Source organism: Sapajus apella, unplaced genomic scaffold (assembly GCF_009761245.1).
Source record: "Sapajus apella isolate SASKATOON/1434 unplaced genomic scaffold, GSC_monkey_1.0 scaffold171, whole genome shotgun sequence".
NCBI lineage: Eukaryota > Metazoa > Chordata > Mammalia > Primates > Cebidae > Sapajus > Sapajus apella.
In genome coordinates, this window is record NW_022437111.1 from 481,810 (window position 1) to 504,707 (window position 22,898).

A 22,898-nucleotide genomic window follows, 5' to 3' on the forward strand; every position below is an offset into this window, starting at 1 on the left:
AAGGACCTAGAAATAGAAATTCCATTTGACCCAGCAATCCCATTACTGGGTATATATCCAAAGGATTACAAATCGTTCTACTATAAGAACACGTGCACACGAATGTTCATTGCAGCACTGTTTACAATAGCAAAGACCTGGAACCAACCCAAATGCCCATCGACGATAGACTGGATAGGGAAAATGTGGTACATATACACCATGGAATATTATGCAGCCATCAAAAACAATGAGTTTGGGTCCTTTGTAGGGACATGGATGAATCTGGAAACCAACATTCTCAGCAAACTGACAGAAGAGCAGAAGATCAAACACCGCGTGTTCTCACTCATAGGCGGGTGTTGAACAATGAGAACACATGGACACAGGGAGGGGAGCACTACACACTGGGGTCAGTTGGGGGGAAATAGGGGAGGGACGGTGGGGGGTGGGGAGCTGGGGAGAGGTAGCAAGGGGAGAGATGCCAGATGTAGGTGATGGGGAGGAAGGCAGCAAATCACACTGCCACGTGTGTACCTGTGCAACAATTTTGCATGTTCTTCACATGTACCCCAAAACCTAAAATGCAATAAAATAAATAAATGGGGGAAAAAAAAAGAAATGGGAATCTGAGTGCTTGGGAGTTCATGAAAGAATAAAGCCAAAATGTAAAAAAAAAAAAAGAAATGGGGAAAAAGAAGTGAGATGTCATGGAAGTTAAAACTATTAGATTTGGCAACTAATTAGATGTGGCAAACAAAAGGGAAAAAAAAAAAATCAAAGAAATGTTGAGGTTTTACCTGTAGGTGATAGGAAAGATGAGGGTGCTTAGCAACAGATCCACAGGAAGAAACTTAATTTTGATAAAAAATGGAGACATCTTAAACATCAAATTTGAGGTGATGGTGGGCCATGTTTAACAATCAACTGAAGAATGGAATAGCAGTAGAGCTGGAGAAGCAAATGAGGTCTGCAGCTGAAGGGAAAGGTTTAAATGAGGATCAAGGAAAGAAGCCGGCCAAGGAAAATCCTTGGTAAACACTGTCAGTAAGGGAAGAAGAGTCAGGGAAGGCAGATGCAGGAGAATTAAGAGAAACCTAGGAAGGAGAGATGAACAAGAAGAAAGACATAGCTATCAGTGCCTATAGACAAGCCAAAAAAAAAAATCAGACCTTAAAATAAAAAGTATTAGACTTACTGACAAGGAGATGCTAGTTGATTCTCTAAAAAAAAAAAAAAAAGAAGTTTCAGAAAAGTGGTTGAGGGCTTTTTAGATCTCACAAAAAAAGTGAGACCATGCTATGTTTGTCTTTCTGTGCCTGGCTTATTTCACTTCATGATCTCCAGTTCCACCCATGTTGTTGCAAATGATTGGATCTCATCTTTTTAATGGCTGAATAGTGCTCCATTGTGTATATGAACCACATTTTCCTTATCAAATTGCATGAGGTTGAACAACTGGTGATGTTAAGAGGTGGAAGTATTAAGTGAATACTACTGCAGTTAAAGGAGAGAAAAACAGGATGAAAGCTTAACAGGGATAATACGATTGAGAAAATAATTCTTTCTTCTCCTAGAATGTTGGAGGGGAGGGAGGAAAACTTGCATACATACATAGGAGAAATGAAATAATTCAGTGAAGATGAAATAGAACAGTCAAGAAAAAGGAAAAGTAATTTTTGAAGCAAGTCCCAGAACAGTCCTTATGAGGATTCAAAGAGATGGTACCATTCTAAATCTCAAAGATGCCCAAAATGCCTAGGAAACAGTCTGTGGAAGATAAGAGAGAAATTTCAGGACAGTTCCATCTAAATAAGCGCCATTTATTAGTGAAGTATATGATTGAATGAGTATAACAGTCTAGCACAAAAACACACTATTCTTTACACCAATGAGGCCCTTCTTTATCACAACCATCTGTAAAAATCATGCATATCCTTTAAGGGTCCAAGACCTGAAAATGTCTTCCTTCTTACCTCTTTAGGAGCATGTATCACATTCTACTTTGTGTTTTACTTATTGGATTGTATTTCCCTTTACCATTCTGATTGCAGTTAATGTGTTTACTATCTTTCTAAAAAATGTCTCCACAAAATTTATCATAATACTTCACAGAAAAAAATGATAAATACCTGTTGGATTATGAGGGTGGGTGGGTAGGTGGGTGTGTGGGTGGGTGTGGGGTGTGTGTGTAATTATTAAATCTATTTGGCTTGTGGGCACCAGCCAAAAGAGTAACATTTTCAGGTAACTGACAAATTATGTAGAAAATGACAAAATAGATGAAAAACATACAAGTGTCAGAGAAACTGACAGAAGTGTTTCTAACAGTTTAAACCCTAAATTTAGGGTTTTGTGATTTATTTTTTTTTTAACAACATAAAAGTAAAAAAAGTAACAACACTAAATGTTGGTGAAGATGTGGAGTAATCAAAATGCTCATAAATTGCCTGCTGGGAAGGTAAAATGGTACAACTACTTCAGAAAACTGGCAGTTAAACAGGCAACCTTTTGACCTATCAATTCTACTCCTAATACTTACTCAAGGCAAATGAAAATATGTCAACAAAAGGATAAATATTCATAGCTTTATGTACAGTAACAAAAACTGAAACAAGTTTATATCCATCAGCAAGAGCATGAATAAACAAATTGTGGTACACTTACACAATGGAATACTACTCAGGAATAAAAAGAAACAAATTACTGAGGCAGGCAACATGTATGTATGACATTATGCTGTGTAAAAGAAGCTAAGCACAACAGTCACACAATGTAGTCTTCTTTTATATAAAGTCCTAGAACAAACGAAACAAAGTTCAAGTGGAAAAAAATCAAAATAGTGGTTGTCTGGAGGATGGCGGAAACTGACTGGGAAGGGACACAAAGAAACTTCTGGGGGGAAATGTCCTATATTGTAATAAGGGTATTTATTAATGTCTTTTTATTATGTATTTTTGATGCTTTGACGTCTTGGGCCTTGCTGACTCTGGAAGAACTGCCTCTCCCACAGATAGCTAATTCCTAGAGATGGCAAACAACTTGTCTGAGTCTCCCCTTCATATGCATTCCAATCAATCCAGACCCACACTACCAACCAACTCCTCTACAAGGCTCTCACACTCAGGCCCATTATTTCCCTATCCCAATCAACCCAGGACCAGGTATCACACAACCAGAGATAGAACCCATGCCCCAGAGTCCACTGAAATTATTCAAACTAACCAATCCTAAAACCTCCTTACCCTGCCTCACTCATTCCTTACCACTGAAACCACAATAAAAGTTCTTGCCCACATTTTCCTCCTGCTCCCTCTGCCTTCTGACCTACACTGGCAAGTCCTTGTATGCTCCCTTCTCTAGGGCTCAGTGAGTATAACAAACTGTCTTTTCTATGTCAGTTATATTCTCACCATACTTGAGTAATAACAAAACATATACTTTGAAACAGCGTGGAAATAGCAAAGATTTGTGCATTTTAATATATGTAAATCACCCTTAAGAAAAAAATTTAGAGATAAATTACTGAGCAGATGAGTGGCTGGGGGAGTACGTAGAGGTACAGATGAAAAAAGAATGGCAAAATGTTGTTATGTGGTTGTTACAGTTGGGTACATGAGGGTTAATTATACCATTCTGTTTATTTATACTATTCTGTTTACTTTGAAATTTTCCATAATAAAGTTTTAAAAAGAAAACAAAAGAAGTAAAAGCATAAAACAGTACCCTTCATTTAATATTTTAACCCCATAACCAACAACTATAGACCTCAGAAAATGGTAAGTACGGCAAGGTAATAATATTCATGACAGACCGTGGGGAGAGGAACAAAAGATTAGACAGAGAAAAAATTGAAGAAATACCAAAAAGATATTGAGAGCAAGATACTGTAACAGAGGGAAGAAAGCCCTGAAAAATGATGTTTATCAAATAACTATTAACCAGATTCTAAAATAATAGAATAATTTTATTTAGAAGTTCCAAAACATAAAAATATATTTTAACTTGGGGACTATAGAAAATATTATGTAGGCTTGGCCTGAATTAAAAGTAAATTTAGTTATATTAAAAATAAGTTCTAGCCCAGGTGCAGTGCCTCACCCCTGTAATCCCAGCACTTTTGGAGGTCAAGGTGGGCAGACCACGAGGTCAGGAGTTCGAGACCAACCTGGTGAAACCTGACTGAGACCAGACATAGTGAAACCCCGTCTCTATTAAAAACACAAAAATTAGCCGGGTGTGGTGGCATGCTCCTGTAATCCTAGCTTCTAGTAAGGATGAGGCAGGAAAAATGCTTGAACCCAGGAGGTGGAGGTTGCAGTGAGTCGAGTTTACACCACTGCACTCTAGCCTGCTGGGTGACAGAGCAACACTCCGTCTCAAATAAAAATAAAAATAAGTAAGTTCTAGTTGTGAGTTATTTTTAAAACTTTTTTTGAGACAGGGTCTCACTCTGTCACCCAGGCTGGAGTATAGTGGCATGATCAAGGCTCATTGCAGCCTCAATCTCCCAGGCTCAAGCAATCCTCCTGTCTCAGCCTTTCTAGTAACTGGGACTACTACAGTCACGTGCCACCAAACCCAGCAAATCTTTTAATTTTCTGTAGATACAGGGTCTCACTTTGTTGTCCATGTTGGTCTCAAACTCCTAGGCTCAAGCCATTCTCCTGCCCTGGCCTACCAAAGTGCTGGGATTACAGGTGTGACCCACTGCACCTGGCCCCTTGTCCTTAAAACAATAACAAATACCAGACTCCCCATTTTCCAAGTGTCTAACGTTTGGTGATCCAGGATACCACTGCCGGCTACAGGTCAGGGTGGGGACTTTCGGAATTCACGTGATATGTGGAGTTTCTAACAGAGTCCACCTCCTCGTAGGCCAAGTTGGCCCCCCTATCCCTAATTAAGGTTATATTCCTGAATCCTGAGTGTGTATTAATGAACCAATATCTTTTGCAATATTGACTGCTAGACCCATGGAATTACAACTATTAGAGAAAAAAGGGTCAATGGAAGTTTTGGAGCTCCCCCAACCCAATATCATCAAAATACTAATCCCTACAATAATTGCAGAGATCAGCGCCACCAACCAAGGCTTCAAAGATGCATAGGTAGCAATTTCTATTATATTCCCATTTAAGTCTCCAAAATGGATGTGTCTTGGAGGATGACTGCATGTGCTTTTCCCAATGCAATCTTGTTATGGAACAAAGCAGTTTATTCTCTAATGTATAAGTACTAATTTGGTAACACATTTTTTTCTTTCCTAATAGAGAAAATCAGAAGCATTTTACTTTTACATGATAAAGATATCAGTACATTTACCATATTGTCACAAGGTTACGCTAGCTCTGTGCCAGAGATTAGTAGACAATACAGGTTGGCAAACTATGACCCACAGACCAAATTTAGCTCACCATCTATTTTTGTAAATAAAGTTTTACTGCAACATAGCTTCACTCATTCTTTTATATAACATCTATAGTTACTTTCATGTGTTATATCAGGAGAGACCATGTGACCTCATTGTTCAACACTTGCCTGTGAGTGAGAGCATGCAGTGTTTGATTTTCTGTTCTGTATCAGTTTGCTGAGAATGATGGTTTCCAGGTTCATCCACGTCCCTACAAATGACACAAACTCATCCTTTTTCATGGCTGCATAATATTCCATGGTGTATATGTGCCACATTTTCTTTATCCAGTCTATCATTGGTGGGCATTTGGGTTGGCTCCAAGTCTTGCTATTATGAACAGTGCCGCAATAAACATACGTGTGCTATGTCTTTATGATAGAATGATTTATAATCCTTTGGGTATATACCCAGTAATGGGATTGCTGGGTCAAATGGTATTTCTATTTCTAGATCCTTGAGGAACTGCCACGCTGTCTTCTACAATGTTTGAAACTAACTTACAGTCCTACCAACACTGTAACAGCGTTCCTATTTTTCCACATCCTCTCCAGCATCTGTTGTCTCCTAATTTTTTAATGATCACCATTCTAACTGGCATGAGATGGTATCTCAATGTGGTTTTAATTTGCATTTCTCTAATGAGAAATGTTTGTTGGCTGCATAAATGTCTTCTTTTGAAAAGTGTTCATATCCTTCACCCACCTTTTGATGTTTTTTTTTTTTTTCTTATAAATTTAAGTTCTTTGTAGATTCTGGATATTAGCCTTTTGTTGGATGGGTAGATTGCAAAAATTTTTTCCCATTCTGTTGGTTGCTGGTTCACTCTAAGGGTAGTTTCTTTTGCTGTGCAGAAGCTCTTAAGTTTAATTAGATCCCACTGTTTATTTTGGCTTTTGTTGCCATTGCTTTTGGTGTTTTAGTCATGAGGTCCTTGCCCATGCCTACGTACTGAATGGCATTGCCTACGTTTTCTTCTAGGGTTTTTATGGTGTTATGTCTTACATTTAAATTGTTAATCCATTTGGAGTTAATTTTTGTATAAGGTCTAAGGAAGGGATTCAGCTTCAGTTTTTTGCAAATGGCTAGCCAGTTTTCCGCAAATGGCTAGCCAGTTTTCCGAATGCCATTTATTAAATAGGGAATCCTTTCTCCATTGCTTTTGTCAGGTGTCAAATATCAGATGGTTGCAGATGTGTGGCATTTTTCTGAGGCCTCTGTTCTGTTCTATTGGTCTATATCTCTGTTTTGGTACCAGTACAATGCTGTTTTGATTACTTTAGCCTTATAGTATAGTTTGAAGTCAGGCAGCATGATGCCTCCAGCTTTGTTTTTCGGGTTTTTGTTTGTTTTCTTGCTTAGGATTGTCTTGGCTATGCAGGCTCTTTTTTGGTTCCATATGAAGTTGAAGGTGGTTTTTTCCAATTCCGTGAAGAAAGTCAATGGTAGCTTGATGGAGATAGCACTGAATCTTTAAATTACTCTGGGCAGTATGGCCACTTTTATGATATTGATTCTTCCTAACCATGAGCATGGAATGTTTTTCCATCTGTTTGTGTCCTCTCTTATTTCCTTGAGCAGATATTTGTAGTTCTCCTTGAAGAGGTTCTTCACATCCCTTGTTAGTTGTATTCCTAGGTATTTTATTCTTTTTGTAACAACTGTGAATGGGTGTTCACTCATGATTTGGCTCTGTTTGTTACTGGCGTATAGGAATGCTTGTGGTTTTTGCACATTGATTTTGTATCCTGAGACTTTGCTGAAGTTGCTTATCAGCTTAAGGAGATTTTGGACTGAGATGATGGGGTCTTCTAAATATACAATCATGTCATCTGCAAATAGAGACAATTTGACTTCCTCTTTTCCTAATTGTGGCTGGAGAACATGTTTTGTACTATTTCTATCCTTTTAAATTTATGAGGGTTTTGTTTAGCTTGGCATAAGGTCTATCCTGGAGAACAGTTCACATGAATTTGAGAAGACTATAAATTCTGTTGTTAAATGGAATATTCTGATAGATGTCTGTTATGTCTCACTGGCATATGGTGGTGCAGGTGTTCAAGTCTTCTATTTTCTCATCTTCTACCTAATTGTTCTTTCCATTATTGAAAGTTGTGTATTAAAGTCTCTAACTTTATTATTCAAATGTCTATTTCTCTATTCATTTCTAGCATGTTTTACTTAATGTACTTTGAGGCTCTGTTGTTAAATGCATATATGTTTATAACTCTATCTTAACTTATTCACCCTTTTATCATTATAAAATGTCATGCTGTACCTCTCATACCAATGTTTGTCATTAAGTCCATTTTGTCTGATATTAGTATTGCTACTCCAGCTCTCCTTTGCAATTCATGTATCTTTTTTTATCCTTTGACTTTCAATCTATTTGTATCTTTGAATCTAAGGTGTGTCTCCTGAAGACGGCATATAGCTGCATCTTGCTTTTGTATTTTTAATCCAATCTTACAATTGCTGTCTTTTGACTGGATTATTTAATATATTAATACTTTTTAAATCCATTCACATATATTATTGGTATAGATTTACATCTGCCATTTTTCTTTTTTCTTATACATTTCATGCCTTTTTTCGCTCTATCCCTCCTTTACTTTTTTTCATTTCTTTCATTTGCATTAAGTGAATATTTGGTAGTGCAGAATTTCACTTAATCATTTTTACTGCTTTTTGAGTTATTTGCTTTGTGGTTGCTCTAAGCTTACCATATACATCTTAACTGTAAGTAACAGCATCAGATTTCTACTAAATTCTAGTGAGCCACAGAAACATTACTCCATATAGCTCTATTCCCTTTATCTTTTTGTGGTATTGCTGTTATACATATCAATAAACATCACAAACTCCAAAATACATTGTTATAAATTATGACTTTATGTAATTTTATGTCTTCTAAAAATGCTAAGAGGGCCGGGCAAGGTGGCTCACGCCTGTAATCCCAGCACTTTGGGAGGCCGAGGCAGGTGGATCACGAGGTCAAGAGATCAAGACCATCCTGGTCAACATGGTGAAACCCCATCTCTACTAAAAACACAAAAAATTAGCTAGGCATGGTGGTGTGTGCCTGTAATCCCGGCTACTCAGGAGGCTGAGGCAGGAGAATTGCCTGAACCCAGGAGACGGAGGTTGCGGTGAGCCGAGATCGCGCCATTGCACTCCAGCCTGGGTAACAAAAGCGAAACTCCGCCGCGCAAAAAAAAAAAAAAAAAAAAAAAAAATGCTAAGAAAAGAAAGGATAGTAATTATGTTCATAGCTCTTAATATTTATCTTATCTTTCTGGCTCACTTCATTTGTTCCTGTTGATTTGAATTACCATCTGGAGTAATTTCCTTAGCCCACTACAATTTCACCACCACCCATGTCCTTTTTGCTGTTATGGGAAAATATATTACATTTCCTTTTTGCTGTTATGGGAAAATATATGTGGGCCTATTTGTTAAAGGCCTAAAATGACATTATATATGCACCGCTTTATATGAACACTTTTTAAATCAGTTAAGACTAGAGAGCAGGAAAAAAAAATGCATTAATGTATTTTTACTGTCTTTTTCTTAAGAGTCAGAGTCTTGCTGTATTGCCCAAGCTGGAGGGCAGCCTAGATCACTGCAACTTCAAACTCCTAGGTTCATGGGATCTTCCCAGGTTGGCCTCCCAAAGTATTAGGATTACAAGCATGAGCTACTACACCTGACCTTAATTGTCTTTTTTAATTACTTAATTACCTTTACCTTGTCCTTTGCTTTTTTTCATATGGATTCAACTTATTTTATAGGTTCACTTGTTTTCAGCCTAAATAATTTCCTTTACTATTTGCTATGTCTGCTAGCAACAGATTATTTTATCTTTCATTTATCTGTAAATGTCTTTCTTTTGCCTTTTTTTAAAAAGATAATTTTGTAGGATATAAGATTATTGGTTAATAGTTTTTATTCTTTTTCTTTCAGAACTTTGTATAGTTTTTCTACTGCCTTCTAGTCTCTATTGCTTCTGCTAAGAAGTCAGCTGTTAATCTTATTGAGGTTCACTGTAAGTAATGTTTTTTATTTTTTTAATTTTTATTTTAGGTTCGGGAGTAGATGTGCAGCTTTGTTATGCAGGTAAACTCATGTAAGTGACAAGTTCTTTTTCTCTTGCTGATTTCAAGATTTTCTCCTTGTCTTTGACTTTCGGCATTTTACTATGATTCATCTATTTGTGGATCTGTTTTGTGTAATCTATTTGGAGTTCACTGAGCTTCCTGGAAGAGCAGATTAGTGGGAACTTCCATAAATCTGGTAACTTTTCAGCCATTATTTCCTCAAATATTTTCTCTGCTCCTTTTTTTCTCCCTTCTTCTTCAGTATCCTGTCACACATATGTTGGCATGTATAAAATATATATATAAAATATATACAATATATAAAATATATATATATAATACACACACACACGCCCCTTAAGTTCTGAGATACATGTGCAGAACATGCAGGTTTGTTACATAGGTATACACTTGTCATGGTGGTTTGCTGCACCCATCAAACCGTCATCTACATCAGGTATTTCTCCTAATGCTATCCCTCCCCTAGCCCCCCACCCTGCAACAAGCCCTGATATGATGTTCCCCTCCCTGTGTCCATGTGTTCTCATTAGTGAGCTGGAGATATTTATATGAAGTAAACTAGACTAAGAGGATGGAAAGAACACACAGTTGCTGACTTAACTGTTATTCTGGTTCTGCTGAAGGAAGGGAGAAAGAGATCACAGAACAAACCGGTAGACATAGGGAAGCTGACTTTAGCTCAATTATATAAGGAAGATTTTTTTTTTCCCTAAAGCCTTAGGTTGGAATAATTTTTTAAGCAAATAGTCTGACAATGGCATATGCTACCTTATAAGATAATGAGGTGTTCATTTTAGCAAAAGTTTATATCCTTTCACAATTGTTGAAGATCGTATTCCTTCTTTGGGATGGGAGATTTGAGCAGTCAAGTCTTTACACCTTCTATGACAGTCAAGAACCCTGGCCTTGAATGTAGCCATTTTAACATAATGCAAAGCACTTTACCTGCCTATAAATATGCAGCACAAAGAACCTATTTTTCATTTCTAGAAAAATGTTCACAAAAAAACCTTAAATGTTTTCCTAGCCATATACAAAGATCAAATCAAAATAAATTAGACTTAAATCTAAGACCTCAAACTATGAAGCTACTAAAAGAAAACATTGGGGAAACTCTGCAGGACACTGATCTGGGCAAAGATCTCTTGAGTAATACCTCACAAGCACAGGCAACCAAGGCAAAAGTGGACAAATTGCATTATATTAAGTTAAAAAGCTTCTGCATAGCAAAGGAAACAAAGTGAAGAGACAACCCACAGGATGACAGAAAATATTCACAAACTGACAAGGGATGTGAATCCCTATATCCACCTGACAAGGAATTAATAACCAGAATATATAAGGAGCTCAAACAACTGTATATGAAAAAAAAAAATCTATTAAGTCAATTAAAAAATGGGCAAAAGATCTGAACACACATTTTTCAAAACAGACATACAAATGGTAAACAGGTAGATGAAAAGATGCTCAACATCACTGGTCATCAGAGATATGCAAATGAAAACTACAACGAGACATCATCTCATCCCAGTTAAAATGGATTTTATCCAAAAGACAGGCAATAATGAATGCTGTGAGGTTGTGGAGAAAAGGAAACACTGTTGGTGGGGATGTAAATTAGTACAACCACTGTGAAACAGTAGTAGTTTTGAGGTTCCTCAAAAACTAAAAAGAGGCTGGGCACAGTGGCTCACACCTGTAATCCCAGCACTTTGGGAGGCTGAGGTGGGCAGATCACGAGGTCAGGAGATCAGATCATCCTGGCTAACACAGTGAAACCCTGTCTCATTTAAAAATACAAAAAAATTAGGCGGGCATGGTAACGTGCGCCTGTAGTCCCAGCTACTCACGAGGCTGAGGCAGGAGAATTGCTTGAATCAGGGAGGCGGAGGTTGCAGTGAGCTGAGATCATGCCATTGCACTCCAGCCTGGACAACAAAGTCAAACACCGTCTCAAAAAAAAAAAAAGAAAAAGAAAAAGAAAAGAACTATCATATAATCCAGCAATCCCACTGCTACCAGCAATCCCACTGCTAGGTATATATCCAAAAGAAATGAAATCAGCCTATCAAAGAGATATCTGCATTCTCATGTTTACTGCAGCACTATTAACAACAGGTAAGACTTGGAAGCAACCTAAGTGCCCATCATCAGACAAATGAATAAACAAAATGTGGTACACATACACAATAAAGTATTATTCAACATAAAAAAAGAATGAGATCCTGTCACTTGCAACAGCATGGATGGAACTGGAGGACATTTTATTAAGTGAAATAAGCTAGGCACAGAAAGGAAAATTTTACACAACCTCACTCATTTGTGGGAGCTAAAATTTAAAACAACTGAATTCATGGAGATAGTAGAATGTTGGTTACTGGAGGATGGGAAGGGTAGTGAGGGTGGGAGAAAGAGGGATGGTTAATGGAAAGAAAATAATGGTTAGGAGAATGCATAAGATTTAGTACTTCATAGCACAATAGGGTAAGTACAGTCAACAACAATTTATTGTAGATTTTAAAATAAGAGTACAATTGACATTTATAATACAAAGAAACAAAACTTGAGGTGATGAATACCCCATTTACTCTAATGATTGTTATGCACTACATCCCTGTATCAAAATATCTCACATACCCTATATATTACACACTATGTACCCATGAAAATTAATTTAAAAAAATTTTGAAATAAAAAAAATGTTTTTCTAGCAAAGAGATCCTCTGAGGTTGCTGTTTGAAAGTATTTTCCTGATTAGTCACATATCTGGTAGCTTACTTTATAAACCACTGAGAGAAAGGATTGCTTTGAACTTCTATATTGTCTCATGTACTCGATTTAAAATATTAGAATAAAGTAATTCATTTTGAAGAGTTTCTCAGTTCTTCCCAATGATTTTTTTAAAAAACAATGGAGATCCAGAACTCACCAGAAGAAATCTTACCAGCACCTTTACAGTCAACAGAAAATGCTGATGTGACTCCATTGGCTGACCCCAGTTCGTACATGGAAATTTGATAAGGGGGCCTCAGCTTGATTTCCATCTGCATATCAGAAAGATTTATCTTTGTTGAAAGAGACCTGGGATTATTATATCGCTGCTTGGTCCTCTGAATGAAGTTATCTATATAAAATAAAAAAATAAATTTCCTTGCAGTTACTTGTCAATTAATCATTTCAGAACATGGTGTTTATGGCTAATAAATATTATAGTTTATTATTCAAAATTGTTCAATTTGTCATAAAATATTCCAAACGTGTTTAATGATTAATACATTATAGAGTAATCAGTTTTACACTCTAGAAATCAGTAATTGAAAATAAACTAAGAATTTAACCCTACCTAAGTGTATTACATCCACTTCAAGGAATTATAAAAACAAGAAACAGCTTTAGCTTTAAACCACAGTCTCTTTTTTTTTTTGAGACAGGGTCTTGCTCTGTCACCAGGGTGCAGTGTTACAATCATAGCTCACAGTAATCTTGAATTCCTGTGCTTGCTCAACTGATCCTCCTGCCTCAGCATCCCAAGTAGCTAGGGCTACAGGTGTGAGCCACCATGCCCGGCCCTTTTTTTTTTTTTTTTTTTTTTTGTATAGACAGGGTCTCTTTATGTTGTCCAGGGTGTTCTTAAACTCCTGGCCTCAAGTGATCCTACTGCCTCAGTCTCCCAAAGTGATGGGATAACAGGCATGAGCCACCACACCCTGTGCCAAATCTTGTTTTTTCATAGAGAGTCCTATCACGTGAAATATTAAATCTGTCAGATTTACCAGCTGCAATTTCATAAGAACACACACTAGATGTTGCACGTTTTTATAAATCTTTTTATTGCTTACACCATTAGAATGTATGTTTTAAAAAATAAATTGAATGAAAGTAATATGACATTTTCTAAGTATTTTCCAAGTGAAATTTTAGTTTTACTATTTACAACATTTTTTTTTCTGTCCTTCTACAACAGAAGTTGAGCAAACAACTGCCCACAGGCCAAATGTAGCCTGCTGACTATTCTGTAAAGTTTTATTAGAATATAACCGCATTCATTTATGTACTGCCTATGGCTGCTTTTGAGCTACAATGGCAGGGATGAATAGTCGTGACAGCGACTATATGGTCCTTAAAGCCTAAAATATGTACTATCTGGTCCTTTCCAGCAAATGTTTGCCATCCCCTGTTCTATATGAAGCAGACTATAAAAGATTACATAAACACAAAAGTCTGAATCTCTGGCTTATAAATTTCTCATTGAAAAGTTATCCTGGCCGGGCGCGGTGGCTCAAGCCTGGAATCCCAGCACTTTGGGAGGCCGTGGCGAGTGGATCACAAGCTCAAGAGATCGAGACCATCCTGGTCAACATGGTGAAACCCCGTCTCTACTAAAAATACAAAAAATTAGCTGGGCATGGTGGCGCGTGCCTGTATTCCCAGCTACCCGGGAGGCTGAGGCAGGAGAATTGCCTGAACCCAGGAGGCAAGAGGTTGCGGTGAGCCTAGATAGCGCCATTGCACTCCAGCCTGGGTAACAAGAGCGAAACTCCGTCTCAGGGAAAAAAAGAAAAGTTATCCTCCGGCATTAGTTCTTTGGACCAATACTCACAATCCCCTTCACAGCTCAAACACAATTTTTTTCTAATAAGCATCTAAGAAAAAAGTTACCATAATTTATAGATCATTTACCAAATTATTCTATCAAAAGCAAGATAGCAGAAGTCCCCTCTCCACCCAATATTAGATTTAAAATTGCCTATGACTGGATGGAGACAGAACAAAAAGGAAAAAAAATCAGGCCCTTACCAAATTCAATGAAACAGTATGGTCTGACAGCAGTATTTGTCTTCATCATGTTATAAGTAGTAATGAACTCCTTCTGAAGCTCATCCAGGAAAGAGAAGGCGAGAACATTTGGGTAATTTTCAGTGCACAACATCATGTAGCTCACTCCAAGAGAGCTAATAAAACTATAGTGTAAAAAACATTGGTTTTAAAATTTCAAATTAAATCAAATCAAGGTAATTCACTGCTTCACAAGACTGGTTCTATACACCATAAACTGTTACTACAGTGGCAATGAAGATCTAAACATTTATTATACATTCTAGGAAAAAATTTAAAGGAACCAAAATATAGTACTATTGTAAGTTGTGGTTTAAAAATAGAAGACAAAAATGCAATGTACTACAGAGAACATACAATATGGTTCCAACATTTCAGTTACTTATCACTCAGGGTAAAAAGGAGGGGAGAAAGTATACAAATAAATTAAAATATATTATAACTATTACAGATAGCTTAAAGTCTAACCCTTCAACATGTTTTCCACTTTTGAGTCCAGAACCCTTTCGAGATTCTGATGAAAGTTAGGAACACTCTCCCAGAACACAGAAGATTGCACACAATTCAAGGTGATCACTGACCTCCTGATGTCATCATTGACACACCCCATAATCAAATCCTCTACTTTATACAGTAATTAATTACAAACCATGAGGAGTAATTTATGAGTTTATATTAAAAAAAACAAGAGGAGGAGAAATGAGGGTTATTGCTCAGAGCAGAATGCTGAGTGTTGACTGGTAAATGTAGAGGTTAGTGCTAGCAACAGAAAAATCAGAATTCCGCAACCAACATAGTAAAGACTGGATCAGGCAAGGACAATCATGGATGCTAAATCTAGGGGAAAATTTTTATGAATTAGTATATTTGTATGGTTTTAACATGTCTTTCTATGGATTATTTTTTAGTTGCAAGGGGGAAATATTATACAGTAGAAACTAGGCAACTCCTTCACCAAGTACTCTCCAACATCACCAATGTTAGATGGACATTGTGTATCTCCAGATTTTATATCCTGAGAAAGACACATCAGCTATATAATATTCTGAGAATGCATAATTTGAATTTAATCATAAAACATCAAAATAATCAACATCCTATTTTTAAAAAGGAAAAGGTATATTCTTTTAAAATGCCAGAATTGAAAAAAAGAAATAAAGGATGTGGAAATGTTGCCAATCAAAACAAGCTAAAGCTAAAGAAGCTAAAGAGGCTGGGTGCAGTGGCTCACACCTGTAATCTCAGCACTTTGGGAGGCCAAGTTGGGCAGATCACCTGAGGTCAGGAGTTGGAGACAGGCCTGGCCAACATGGTGAAACCCTGTGTCTACTAAAAATACAAAAATTAACCAGGCATGGCGGTGCGCACCTGTATTCCCAGCTATTCAGGAGGCTGAGGCAGGAGAATTGCTTGAACCCAGGACCCAGGAGCGAGAGATTGCAGAGAGCCGAAATTGTGCCACTGCACTCCAGCCTGGGTAACAAGAGAGAGACCGTCTAAAAAAAAAAAAAAAAAAGCTTAAGAGATGACAATTTTCTAAATGCAATACCTAAAGCTAGTTCAAATCCTGTGCCAGAAGGCAGGAAAAAAATGCTATAAAGCATATTCCTGGGTCAACTGACAAAAAAGGAAAGTTAGCAGTAGAGTAGATAAAATATGGTATGAATATTAAATGTATTGAAGCTGATATGTGTACTGTAGTTAAGTAAGAGGCTATCCCTAATTTTAGAAAATATACTCTTTAGTAGTTAGGAAGAAAGGGGCATAGTACTTATAAATTTCTCTCAAATGGATCAGGGAAAAAAAATCAGGTAGGTAGAGCACATGAGAAGACAAATGGGGTAAAATGTTGACAAAAGGTGATATGGAAACAGGTACTACTTGAACTTATTCATACAACTTTTCTGTAAGTTTGAAATTACTTCTAAATAACAAATTTAGAAATTAAAAATGAAAAGCACTGAAACATTAAAATTAACCATATTCTATTGGAAAAAAGCTTTCTAGAATATAGTATATCCCCTCACTATGATAAATAAGCAGAGCACAAAACACAAAGTAACCCTTTTTAATGAGTCACCTAAACATCATTGCATAGTACTGTCAATATAGCTGGTCTAGATCGGGACAGTAAACAGCATGCAGGGTAACTCCCCACTCCTATGCTGGACTCTGCTAATCTACACAGTAATCTTTTTTTATGAGACTCTGATTACTGTGTAGATTAGCAGAGTCCAGCATAGGAGTGGGGAGTCCAGGCTGGAGTGCAAATGGCACGATCTCGGCTCACTGCAACCTCTACCTCCCGGGTTCAAGTGATTCTCCTGTCTCAGCCTCCTGAGTAGCTGAGATTACAGTACTCACCACCACACCAGGCTAATTTTTGTATTTTTAGTAGAGACAGTTTCACCATGTTGGCCAGGGTGGTCTTGAACTCCTGACTTCAAGTGATCCACCTGCCTCAGCCTCCCAAAGTGGTGGGATTATAGACGTGAGCCATTGTGCCTGGCCCACACAGTAATCTTTACTGTAAAACTCTGATCTATACTAGTCACCCTGCTGTTTTCTTTCTCTAATAATGTAGAAGCAGAATTTATTAATGTTTAGAATAAATATGTCCACACGATTCAAATTTAACAAGAATGAAAAATAAAAGGGTATACTGCACTTAAACTGTCTTATCACTCTTGCCCAGATACCTAGTTCTCCTTTCTTTGGGCAATCCATGTTATCATTTCTTATGTATCTGTCCTGCGCATAAGCAAGTACGTATGTGCGTGAATATATACATCACAGACGTGTGTGTGTATGAATCCTTTTTTAAAGACCATCCCAGGCAGCCAACTGGGACTGGCACCTACTACTCATCTATTACTAGTGATATGGGATATGCTAATAGTGAAATAGTGCTGATCTATGGTTCTAGAGTAACCTGGTATTCCTTTCTGAAGCATCTTAATACACAGTCATTTAGTGCAATGTTTTTCAAAGTGCAAGTTGTAAACCAGTATGTTATAAAATTAGTTTAGTAAACTACAGCATTTTCCAAAAATTGAAATAAAATATAACAGAAAATATTGAAATATTGTTTCATAAAACTTTCGTTTTAGTTTCCTATATGTGTATATACAGCATTCACAAAGTAAAATGTATCTCTTCTTAAGGATCATAGTCAAATTAATTTAGCCATTGCATATTGCATATTCCTACAAATATCTAAATCAAAGGCCAAAATGTTTTCCCAAATGATTTTCTCTTTCCAAAAAAAATCTTCACTGTCATTATCAAAATTCTTCGACATGTTATTAGCATTCAAATATATCCTCCAATAACATGAATAACCTGAAGACAATTGGTAATTGGTTTCTACACCCTAGGAACTCCTAACTGGCTAGCCAGGAGTTATTTCATTATCCTCCATTAATTTGACTAAAATTTTTGGAAACCAATTTTTTATTATGTTAGAGTCTTACTGTATTTCCATATTAATAACAGAGTCAACCACAGACACCTACATGACAGTTTATCCCAAATGGTTTATCTTACTTGTGCTAAATGTAACTAGATAATTGTACGTGAAATAAGAAAACCCTATGTCTTTAACACGGCATGTGAGCATCTTCAGGGGGTCTATTTTATTACAATTGCATGATTCCCTCTGAAAAGCCTATAGTGTGTTTTATAATACTATGGCTTTTCATAGTGAATTTTGCTTTACAATGCTTCATTTGAAATGCAAAGTTTTCCCAAAGTACATATAGTTCAACTGATGTTTGCAATTAAAAAAAATCTGCTTTTTCAACGATCATGGGACAGGCTGAAATACTCCCACCGTTTCACTGAGGACTACTCATAAAATAGTCTAAAGTCATTACAGGCATGTCAGTTTGTGCATGCTTTTGTTATGTTCATCATGTTCACCTAGCTAATATTTTTATGAACAATCTGGCAGTTGTCTATCTGCCTTGAGAAGGAAGAAGAGAAATAGTAATAAGAGTAACAGCACCATGTAGTTTACTGACCACTTAGTATGAGCTAGGCCTTCTGCTAAGTATTTTACGTATTTAGTTTCATTTTAACAATAAAGGGGCACTATTATCTTCTCCATTTTACAAATGAAAGAACAGAAGCTCAGGGAGGCTTAGTAACTTGTCCAAGGTCACACATCATTTAAAAAGAAGCAATGATGGGATGAACTTAGTTCTGATTCCAAGGCCCACATTCTTTTCACAATACAATACCAACTTCCATGGAGTATAGATTAACCAATTATTCCTAATTCACCAGTATCTTTTCACTTTTTCCAAGCCACAAATCAATTTCCATTTTATTCCCTAAATTAAGAGTAATGAAACTTGAGAGGTTTGGAACCTGTATTACAGTCATCTTCTGGAAGCCCTGTCAACCACTCCACTTCATTTTGTGCAACTCTACTCCTCCCTCTCTATGTTCCAGCCACACTGGCTTTACTTCAGATCCCCAAGGATGCCAACCCACTTCCAACTCTCCCACTCCCAAACTGAGAAACTTCATGATTTTGCCTTCCCCACTTGCAATGCTCCAATTCTGACCTGGCTAATTCCTACACATCATTCAGTTCTTAGACTGAAAGTCCCCTCAAAAACACACAATCTAAACTGATCCCACTCCTACAATGTATCACAGCAGTTGTTAGTTTTCTTCACAAACCCAATTTGTAATTGTATATTAATATATTTTTGTTGCAATGTCTCACTTACATGCTTCAAAGCAGCAGGGATGATTTCTGTATTGCTCTCCATTATATTCTTAGCACTTAGAATATTTTATGTCTAGTATACAGTAAGCGCTCAGTAAATGAATGCAAAGGTGGCATCACTCCTTTACTCATTTATACACTAATTTGTTGAGTATATCATGCACAAGTAATTGTACAGCTTAGTGGTATCTACACAAAGCAGCAGCTCAATAAACACTTGACTAAATGACAGAAGAGAGTAGAACTTCACTTGTCTTCCAGTCACTGTTCTGCAGAAGGCTTTATTTAGGATTCAGGTCAGTGAGTCTTCAACACATCCTTACTTTAAAGAGAGGGATGTTCTTAACAGCCATGTAGAATTACTCATCTCCACAGGGAGTGCCCTGAGAATGGCTATGCAGGTCTCAAAGACTTGTCTGCTCCCCCTTTATCGCTGTCATTGCTCACACACACACACACACACACACACACACACACACACACACACACACACACTCACACACTCTCTCCTCTTTTCTATATCTTGAGCACAATTTTTAAATTGTCAAGGTTTTTTCCTGCTTTGCTCTAATTTACTTTTTATTTTTTAGTTCCATTCCATTTCTGAGCTTTGGTGCCAATGGGGTTTGGTCTTTATTGCTATTGCCTTTTACACAAGGAATTTATCCAATTTCATTACATTTTTGGTTCTCCTCTCTGGCACACCCACAAGGAACTTCTTTAGGGTCAAGTGTAACCTAACAGGTAAAACTGGCAGAAGTCCAAATACCAGACATGGGAGATTTACTCCTTCTAATCCTCTGAAAAGCTAATTCTATAATGTGTCCAAGCCATTCCACAAGTGATTCCTACATTCAACAAAATGAATAAATGGTTTTACATATTAAACTTTTTTCTGGTATCTAATTTCATTTACGAACTGTCAAAGAAATTTTACATATCACCAATTAAACACTGACATTATTAGGACAATTCTGGCCTGTTGCACCAAGCTAAATAATTAGTAATAGCAATGATCATCCTCTCAGCACACAGAACACCTAGCATAGGCCTAGCATTCTACTTTATAGGCTCTGATGGCAAAGATAAAGTCCCAGCCTGCCAGAAGCTTACTATATAATTACTGGGAATGTGCTTATCACAATGATTTACAAACCAAGATATATACATAAAATGTAGCATGCTAAATAAGGTACATAGATAACAAATAATTTAGTATTACTGATAAAATAATTTATAAACTGAAAAATTATTTGTATTACATATAACACGTAATTTTCATGCTATAATTGTACCACTATACATAGAAACTGTTTATCCTATGTAGCCACATTTGCCCTGTGAATAGCTTTCCTGGGTGCAGAAAAGCTCTTTAATAGGACATACCATCTCTAATCTGTTAAATTTGCTAAGTATAAAAAAATGTTTTGGAATAGAACCCTCTACATTGAATTCTATTCCCTAAAATAAAGTGCTTAAACTTTAAAATATTAAATAGGGCCAGGTGCAGTGGCTCGCACCTGTAATCCCAACGTTTTGGGAGGCTGAGGCAGGAGGACTGCTTGAGCCCAGGAGTTTGGGACTAGCCTAGACAACAAAGATGCCATCTCTGCAAAATTTTTAAATTAGCCAGGGATGGTGATGCATACCCACAGTCACAGCTACTCGGGAGGCTGAGGCAGGAGGATCGTGTGAGCCCAGGAGTTCAAGGGTGCTATAAGCTATGACTGTGCCACTGCATCTCCAGTCTGGGCAACAGAGCAAAACCCCATCTCTAAAAATAATATTAAATAGAAAGGCTCAACATTAATGAAGTGAGCATATCTTATAAATTTTATTATCACCAAATATGTCTCATAGAAAACACGATGAAAACAACTTTGCCATTAGTGGGACATTAAGGAGATAAGAATGAGGGCTCAGTAACACTAAGTGTCCACCATATGCAGCATTTTCCCAGGAACTTCCTATTTTCTCACTTATGCCTTTATGTGGCCAACTTTCAATCACCCTCCAATGGTGAAGAGCCAAATCATGAATAAATCAGCCTATGAATAAAAGACCCATTTTAGCCGCACATTTTAACAACATTAAAAAAGAAAATATTTATTAATATGCATCCCGGATAATAACTTACAACAGTAACCTAACGGAGAATCTGAGGTCATTTTAAGGAGCCAATGGTAATTATACCATCAGAAGCTTCGATAAAACACAGAGCAAGCAGAGTTTCCCTTTGACATCTTTATTTCCTTTTCTTCAGTTAATTTCCCAATTCACCCTTTCTCACTTCCCTACCACAGCCCAAAGATCCTGACTTTTTAAGATAACTGATCAGATAATCCCTAACTTACCTTGGGTATATTCCCAAGCACCTAGATCTCATTTTCCCACCGAAACTGTAAAGTAACAGTAATCAGGTTCCTAGGCCAGTTCACAAGAGCCTATTTAACATATATGGTGTGAGACGCTGTACATTTTGCCATAATAAGCAGGAAAAAAGTAATGTAATGCTAGTAATGAGACAAAACAGGAAAATTGGACATCCAGATTATCCTCTTCCCCCACCTGGTTTGGTAGCTATAGGCTGGTTGCATTTCCCAGCCACACCCTTTCCCTGTCAAACACCTAGTCTCCAATGAGACAATGCTACACCAACAATTTTAGGATTCACATATGCTCCCTTCCTCATTATCAACCAAAAAAAGAGGGGAGTGGTATTTCCCTTCAATCTCTTCCCTGGTTCATTTCTCTCTCCATAAAAAGTGAAAAGAATTAGGAGAATTAGGAACACATGCTGCCAAGAAAGGGGTAAGGGTAAAGGGGAGCAGCCATTTTTTACCAGGTAATAATCTGAATCCAAAAAGACTGTGGTTCAGATATGTCATTTACTGTTTTTGTGATGTTGAAGGAGTTGCTTTACATTCCTAAGTCTCATTTACCTTATCTGCAAAATATGGTAGTGTTGGCACTATAATGGCTATCTGCCCAGCATCCTTCCTTCTTTCCCTTTGGGGAATTACCCCCAGCTCCATTCTGTACGGCTTTGGGAAAGCTCAAAGGGGTGGGGACATGTGATGCAGTCTTGGTCAAATAAGAGTACCTCATCCCCTCTGACCACAATGATTAGTCCAGAAATGGTCCATTACACAAGGAAAGACAATATCCTGTTCTTGAGACATGGAGAGGAGTTGCTCAGTTGGACTGAAGTAGCCTGGAGCTGTCTGTGTAGTGTTTTCAAGTCTGTAGAGAGTGTATCTATCTGCAAAAGGTAAGAGACTGTGGAAATGAGAAATATGTCTGATAACATCTGTGAAGGGAGTTCCACCAGTACCATTCAAAATACCCATTTTTCATTAAGCTAATGTGAGTTGTGTGTCTGCCCCTGGCAATGGAAAAGAGCTCTATTTAACAGCCCTTCACAGAGCTGTTAGAAAGTTTAATGATAATGTCAGTAAGTTACCTGGCAATTGCAAGTACTCCATAACTGGGTTATAGTTTAAGTCTAGTAATCAGAAAATAACATGAAAGAGTGAAAGGGAAACTAAATCCAAAATGCGAGTAGGCCTAAAATAGTATTCCTGGCTGGAGGTAGCAGTCTGGGGAGAACCCTCTGGCAAGGAAAGAATGTTCGAAGGCTCAAAGCCATTATCAGACTTCAAATGATTCACAATGAAAGAAATGAAAAATGTTACTTCTTGTGCACAAAAATTCACAGCAGGGTATGACTGGCTTCCCAAAGGGTATTTGTCTTTCCAGTGTCTTAATGTTTAAATAAAGAGATCTGAAAATGTGTAACTGTGATTTTTAAAAC

The 22,898-nt window shown here is 37.2% G+C and overlaps 1 protein-coding gene across 5 annotated transcripts in view; it reads right to left on the bottom strand.

Moving 5' to 3' along the window:
* SEC22A (SEC22 homolog A, vesicle trafficking protein) overlaps positions 1 to 22,898 on the bottom strand; it is an 88,246-nt gene that overhangs the window by 55,314 nt on the left and 10,034 nt on the right. For all 5 annotated transcript variants that reach the window (XM_032267720.1, XM_032267715.1, XM_032267717.1 and 2 more), the window contains exons 4-5: positions 14,308 to 14,471; positions 12,440 to 12,634 (exon numbers count right to left, since the gene is read on the bottom strand). In XM_032267720.1, coding sequence (XP_032123611.1) covers positions 12,440 to 12,634; positions 14,308 to 14,471 — 359 coding nt within the window. The remainder of the gene's footprint in view (positions 1 to 12,439; positions 12,635 to 14,307; positions 14,472 to 22,898) is intronic.